General features: G+C 40.2%; 1 protein-coding gene across 1 annotated transcript; it reads left to right on the top strand.

Annotated features, from left to right (window-relative positions):
• Positions 1-767: 767 nt before the first annotated feature.
• On the top strand, positions 768-7,209 carry LOC101851817 (FK506-binding protein 1-like; the record flags this gene model as incomplete). Its single annotated transcript, XM_035971585.1, is given in 3 exon segments — positions 768-950; positions 5,778-5,825; positions 7,120-7,209. Coding segments are annotated over 3 exon segments (175 nt in total), but the record flags the coding sequence as incomplete, so codon positions are not given.
• Positions 7,210-7,428: the final 219 nt, after the last annotated feature.

The following is a 7,428-nucleotide window of genomic DNA, read 5'->3' as shown; positions in this document are numbered from 1 at the left end:
GCCGTTCTTGAGCTCGGGTCGTTTTATTGAGTTCGTTTTCCTGCTCTCTAGCAATCTTCCGTTGCCTGCTTTCGTCTCCTCTTTCTGCCCCAATCACCTCACCCCCCCCGGCCCCTTCTCTGGGCTCCCCACTCTTTCTGTAGCCGTAATCTACTGCTACTCACTCCTTCAATTACTTACTGCCGTCTTTCAGCAAAAGCCCTCTTAAGAAAGATCTAACACCCAATACCTTCTCGGAAACGGCGAAAAATCTTGGAGGCCCTGCGTGTGCAACTTGCGCATGTTAAAGATCCCTTGGTGGTTCTAAAATTGATAAGAATGTAGGCTTTATAGGCAAGATGAAAATCCCTAAAGCTCATAAATTTTGAACTTATGCAGTTGCGAGCGCTGTAAAGCACTTAGATCTACACACACAAAAATCCATCTTCAAAGCCAATAACGTCCGAAAAGATACTACTAACTTTTTTTTTTTACAACTGTAAGAGCTAGATCTATTGTATAAATTCATATAAGGGAATTAAACTGTCGAAATTCTTGCAAGTTTTCCGGATTAATCAATTAGATCTAGTTTTACTCTATTTTTATGTTTTGTGTTTCTAACCCATGATGTCACTCAGAAATTGATCATAATACTTTCTAATCTATATCACCAGTTTAACATCCTAGGCTAATGCAAGAAAAATGTGTATCTATCTGGGTAAAAATTTGAAACAATTATAAAATCTGGGACATGCAACTTGCCCTTTTTTTAAAATCTGGAATATCACTCATGCTCTCCCTTGAACACTTCCTCTTCCTTGATTGTGGCTTCTACTAGCCCTACCCTACCTTCTAGTTCTAGGCTACCGGTCGACCGCCGTTCAGAAAGCGTCAGCTTCCAATTCGTAAAATCAAAACCTTGCTTCTTGTCATAATGGGAGTTACTGTTGAAACAATCCAGGCTGGAGATGGTAATTATTTACTTTAAATGTTACCATTAATTTGCCTCCTTTCTCCTTTATTTAAAATTTGGAATTTCCATCCGCTATTGCCTCGATTTGTCAGCGCAACCATAGTGACAAGCCAAAATGGCAGCGTTCTGTCTAGATTTGGGTCACGTTGCCGGCACATCGAAGTTTAATGTTACTGAAGTTGAAGCTCTTCGTTTGAGAATGATGCTGTGCAGAATTATTGGCTGCAATTTTGACTTTCTTCTTAGTCGTTCTAGATTTCTATAAGATTCAATTTCATGTCCTTGTACTAAAATTCTAGATTCTAGAATATCCCTGTCTCTATTTTATTATAGAATCTAGATTCTAGTTTGGGTTTGTGTATTTAGTAATTCAACTGTCAGCACCAGGTGAAGGTGGAGTACAGTATTATAACGAGTCCTGAAATAACGAGAAATCTGTTATAAAGACACTATTCTAAAACCCTGTTTTTTCCCCTTCTTTATCTTTGTAAATAAAATACACTGCTATTGCGCAAGGCAATCAGACAGTCACCCGAGTCGTACCGGCAACGGAATATTGCTGCTGCTGTACACAGCGCACAGACCAGTTAAACATTTATGCAGAGTGTCTACATACACGGTAACCGGGCACCTAGCCTCAGTGTGTACGTACACGGTAACAGGCAACCGGGCACGTAGTCTCGGTGTCACGTACACACAGTAGCCAGGCAGTCCAGAACTCCAAGTTCATCCGGTGTTGCCTTCATCCCCACCCCTCCCCCGACTGTACCTTAAAAAAAAAGGGAGTGTATACAGACCCGGTAACTGGGAACGAAGTCACAAAGTATACAGACCTGGTAGGGGAACTCTTTTGTGATTTCGGAGAGTTTCTGCGCCCTCTACTCTTGGCTCAGGGTAGACCTAGGTTCTTCTAGATCTGTGGTCTAGATCTAGATCTAGATCTAAATTCTAGATCTAGGCAGACAGACAAATCTTTGCATCTAGTTTCGCGGCTAGATCTCTAGATCTAAATGAAGATTGCGGATGTCTTTTCGATGAACGATCGTTTTTCCTCCGTTTTGGGGTTGGAGGAATGGCAAGACGCAATTTGAAGAAAAGAACAATGTCATAATTTCAGTCGAGCAGTCACCCTCTCTCTCTCTCACACACACACACTAGATTTCTACCGGGTCTGGGCGCTGAAACTTCCCGAAATCACAAAAGAGTTCCCCTACCGGGTCTGTATACTTCGTGACTTCGTACCCAGTTACCGGGTCTGTATACACTTCGATAAGAAAAAATCTCTATACTTCGCAGCGCACAGGCTTTGAATGAACTTTGGTGACTCCAACCGGTACTCACAGTGTGATGCGCCCGCACAGGTTCACTGACCGGTCATCATGGCGAGCCCGACAAGACGCTTGTGTTGTATCATGACTTTCTTTATTTTCAGCAAGTGACAACACATGACAAATTTTTATTTATTTTCATTACGGTTACCGTGTACGTAGATACTGAGACTAGGTGCCCGGTTACCATGTACGTAGATACTGAGACCAGGTGAAACTAGGTGCCCGGTTACCGTGTACGTAGATACTGAGACTAGGTGCCCGGTTTCCATGTATGTAGACACTCTGTAAACATAATTTTATAAAACCTTGCCTGTTGGGAATGTTGTTAGTCATCCTGGGAAACAAAGAATGGGAGAGCCCTCGCAAACCTACAATGAAGGCCGGAGCGAATGAGTAGGGAGGGTGTGGCATGGGCAAACAAGCCAAACGCATCGCGTGATAGGCCAGCCCAGTCTAGATTATCTAGGCCTACCATGCCTCTCACTTTTGTGGTGGGGATGGAGAAGTCATAATGCTGTGAAATAGATGGGGTGAATGTGTGACGTGCGCAACAGACACAACCTACCACAGGGTGTGGTGGGGGACAACTCATCAGTGGGTGAGTTAGCTTAGACTAGAGCCAGAGCCACTTCTTTCTGATCGCCAACGTCGAGTTGTCAACATTGCTAGTGCTAGAGAAATAAACCTGATTCGATTTTTGATTAAGTAAGACCTAGGGATCATGTTGAACAAAATCATCATCAGGGGAAATATATATACGTAACATTACGTGTGTTACATCAAAAGTTACGTGTGTTTACATTCATACAAAACATGCAAATCTTCAAAAGTAATGATAGAAATAGGCAAAGAAAAGCAAATTACCATACTGAAACATATATCACAATGGGACAAATTGATGTTTGAAGCTTAAATTTTAACTGACCAGGGGACAAAATGGGTTTTGGTGTGGTGATCTCCTTTATAATGACATTTTATGATTCAATTGCTCAGTAAATTTCATCTCTCATTACAAGCCACTTCCATTTTCCTGTAAAATGTGACATGACATTCACCATAACCCTTTTGTCCCCTTTCCTGTCACTTCTCCATGGTATTTTTTCTCATCACATCTCACAAGCACCGAATCCCCAATACTGACCTCAGTCATCACTTTGAGATGGATCACTTGCATTCTTAAACCCCTTTAAGAAGTACACATTGTAGGCTACTGGACATCTTTTCTGTCGTGTGAATGCATGGTAACTTCTCTGCAAGGTTCCCAAATCATTCAGTACACTTTCTTGACTCCAGAAACTTCTATATTATCTCTATATTTTGCCAGGGGTCCTCATATTGTGTCAATCTCATGGTGTGAGAAGTATTTGGCATGAGCTGCAGATCTACATTTCCATCATGAATGTCTTCTTCATATCTGCACTGATATTCATATGTATGTAACAACACCACCAAAAATTGACATTTTCTTTGATGCTGATCCAAGGAAAGAAAAGGGTGCTTCATTCACAGCCTTTGACAAAAAGCCTGCTTGTTCTTGTATCCTTCTCTGGCTAGTGTTTCAGCTTCAGCGTGGTTGGTGTTGGCGCTACGTTCCTTCCTCAGCCGATGCTTTGTAACCATTCAGGACATACCTTCTGTATTCCTTCCTGTCAGATTCTATCAATCATTCCAACATTTTTAAATTATTCTCTCCTCTCTTCTACTTTCTTTGGCTGTGTAAGATGGGTCATCTGTTGTGTCATCTTTGCACGCTGCTTTTTTAGTCTTTTGGGTGGACGAATAGCTGAGGAAGGAAATGAAAACAATAAGGTGAATTTGACGGGGAATAAGGCTAAATATGTCTAACTGGTTTTTTTAATATGTGAATTTTACTTTCAAACTGCATTTAATCTTGTTGTTCTGGCATGATTTTGAAATCCACCAGTGTAGTACTAGTAGCACAGTATGCCCAATGTTCTGAGGTACTTACAGAAATATTTGTTAAATTGTTTTGTTTGTTTTCCCGAACTATACACCAGTATTGGCAAGAGGTCGCTAATAAATATTTAAATTTAAGTCTTTAATGAGATGATCTTTGAATACCAATGCACAAGTTAATCAACTTTGATTGATATCAATGTCGGTTACAGAAAATTATAGTATGAAATATACAATGAAACACAAAAATTGAATTAATGTAAAATATTTACCTTTTTGCCACAGCTTGAGGTATCACCAATACTTGTTTCCTTGTCAGTCACACTGCTTTTGCAAAAAGTGACCAAATATTTTTTTAAATTTGACCCTACATGCCAACTGAAATTTCTGATTTGAAGATGTAACACACGAAACAAAACAAAATGTAACTCACGTAACGTTTACTTTTGAGTATATTGCATGAAGTTTCATTCTTTTTTCTTTCTAAAGCTAGGAAAATGCTCAGCATCCATTTACAAAGAGTGTATAAAAAATTGTCTTGACTCAGCCCGTTAACTTTGAAGAAATTTGGGACAGTCTGCAGAAAAGTAGAATGAAGCATTTTCTTCACGTAACACACGTAACGGCCACTTCATCATCATGTCAATCATGAAGTTACTTATGACTTGTAAAGGTACAACAGTTCAAACTGACTTTATGTCTTTCTCAAGGAACAATACTTTTATTCCTGACACCCGTGGTCATGTCACTAAGCTCTTTGAAAGACGTGAAAGTAGAGCTCAGATGTAACACACGTAACATGGAATGGGCCAGCTCTATATGTAAAATACTCTTTAAGCACAAGAAAATCTACCTGGCCGGTTAGAGCAAAATCACGAAAAATTGTGCTTGCTCAAATCAGCCACCCCACTATGGGGTTAAAATGAAAGGGTAACACCGCCCAGTGATTCGTAGGGTCCTCTGACATGTCTGTTCTGACTTTTGAACTCTCAGTTGACCCTGAAGCTATCGTAACAAAAGCCCTGCCGCCCTAGCAAACGACTTCCTTTCACTAACTGTAACCCACAAGCCTAGGGGAGGGACTTCTGTTTTGGGAGATTCTTAGCCGAAAGTTGCCACTTGCTGACCAAAACAAAAGATGGGGACACCCTCATGGAAGGGAAGTACCTTTCTAGACGACTTTGGCAGGAGTTAAAAATTATCCAATGATACAAAGATTATAAACGAAGCGAGAATAGACATCAGTGCCGGTCATGGCCATTTTAAGCAGGCGGCCCGTTTGACCTCAATTAGATCTAGATCTATCTATCTTTATGCAGAATCTCCTTGCTCTTCCCTGAACCCTGGTCCCGCGGGTGCCGGGTATATGTTCCACAGAAAATCTTATTGTTTCGGCACCTCGCCTTCTGCCTAGTCCCATGTCCCATATTCAGTCCGCCCCTTGCTCAACGCACGCGCATCGAGCATCATCCCTGTGATCACCGTTTCAAAATTTCTCGTCCATGGCTATAATGAAATACAGTGAAAAATGTGGGTTGGCACTGATATCTCATTCTAACTTTACATTTTTTTTCCAGGAGTCAACTTTGCCAAGGCAGGTGACACTGTTGTTGTCCATTATACAGGTGAGTGTTTGCATTAGTTTAACTGAGGCTTTGAGAATCTCAAACTAATTGGAAATGGAACAGAGTGAAGAGTGCTTGTTTTGCCCCTTTATAGTTCTTATTTGGAATTATATTAAAAGAACTGATCTGAAACTATACCGTTTTATGTTGAAATATAATAATAGTGCAAGCTTCTAAAGAGGAAAGTTTTTAGTGTGCTTCAAATGAGTTTGTTTCCTTTCATGTTATGTAAAATTTTGTTCTGCTTTTTGTTGTTGTACAACTGGGTGTTAATGACAGTTCTGGTAGGGATTTTAAAAAATGTTTGTTCTCTCCATACTTTGTGGGGGGGGGGGTTAAGATAAAGACTGTTTTTATTTATAATTTTTTGTCAGATCATGTTGATTGAGTCAATTATAGTCATAATATAACTCAAACTCGCCCGAGGTATGATAATGTTAATGTTGCCTGTGGTAATTATGGCAAGGTAGATGGTCAATCTCATTGTTGTTGTATATGGATTCATTAAGAATATCTGCCGGCAACTTTGTAGTCATGTTCTCCCAGTGGACAGGTAAACAAAAAAAAGGAAAAATTTTGGGGTCCTGAATTGTCCTGTCTAGACAATGAAATGCGATTCAACTTCAACCAAGAAATGGCATTGAGTTTCAACAAATGTAATGTCTTTTACAGTGATTCTGGGGGTATCAATTGTCAGGTATTTGTTAAACTATAGGTTCAGGGTTTTTCAAGTCTGTGTGACCAGAGCTGGCCGACAGGCGGAGACTCAGACTGGCCACCAGGCACTGCGGAAATGTAGCACCACTAGTTCAGTTTCAACAAAATTTGAATTGTGATGCTAAAGAGACAATTTAAAAATACGCTTAAATTGGTTTAGTAAAGTTTAGTTGCATTATTGGTCATTTGACTTTTTTTCTTTTTTTTTTTGACATCATCATGTATTCTTAATTTTTTTTATTGTCATATATATATATGATGATAAAGGAACACAATTCGTCCAATGCTCATTTCTTGAAAGGAATAACAACTTTCGCACTCTGGACCAGAGCGGGCGGGGGCAATAGTTACCTTTTTGCGCACAGACCATATGTGTGAATCTAACTAATTGATTAAAAGGTGCTCCTGTACGTGGATCCTGCAGACTTTGAGAATGAAGGCTCAAAGTTAGAGGGTTAAAAGGGCTTGCGGATTCTCATTTTCTCGTTTTGTTTTCGCCACTTTCTTTTCAGTGCCAGGTCTCTGAACTGTTTTATGCTCTTTTTGTAGTGATGAACTTGTCCTATCTGTTTGTCAGGCACCCTTCAGAATGGACAGAAGTTTGATTCTTCTCGTGACCGAGGCAAGCCATTCCAGACTAAAATTGGAGTTGGGCAAGTCATCAGAGGTGAGTTTTAAAAGTTTCTTTATCACATGGAACAGAGAGGGTTTGTCTCCTTCTACAGAAAAGGGGCTTTCGTGGTCTAGAGGTTACATATTCGCCTCTCATTCAAAAGGTCCTGAGTTCGAAACACGACAGTGACGGAAAATTTGTTCTTCTCTAAAATTTTCTGCTTTCCTGCTCTCTAACCATGTTCTTTTGTCTGCTTTTGTCTCCACTTTCAAT

Source organism: Aplysia californica, unplaced genomic scaffold (assembly GCF_000002075.1).
Source record: "Aplysia californica isolate F4 #8 unplaced genomic scaffold, AplCal3.0 scaffold00465, whole genome shotgun sequence".
Taxonomy (NCBI): Eukaryota; Metazoa; Mollusca; class Gastropoda; order Aplysiida; family Aplysiidae; genus Aplysia; species Aplysia californica.
Note: the sequence above shows the minus strand (reverse complement) of the source record. Positions and strands in the feature narration are given on the sequence as shown.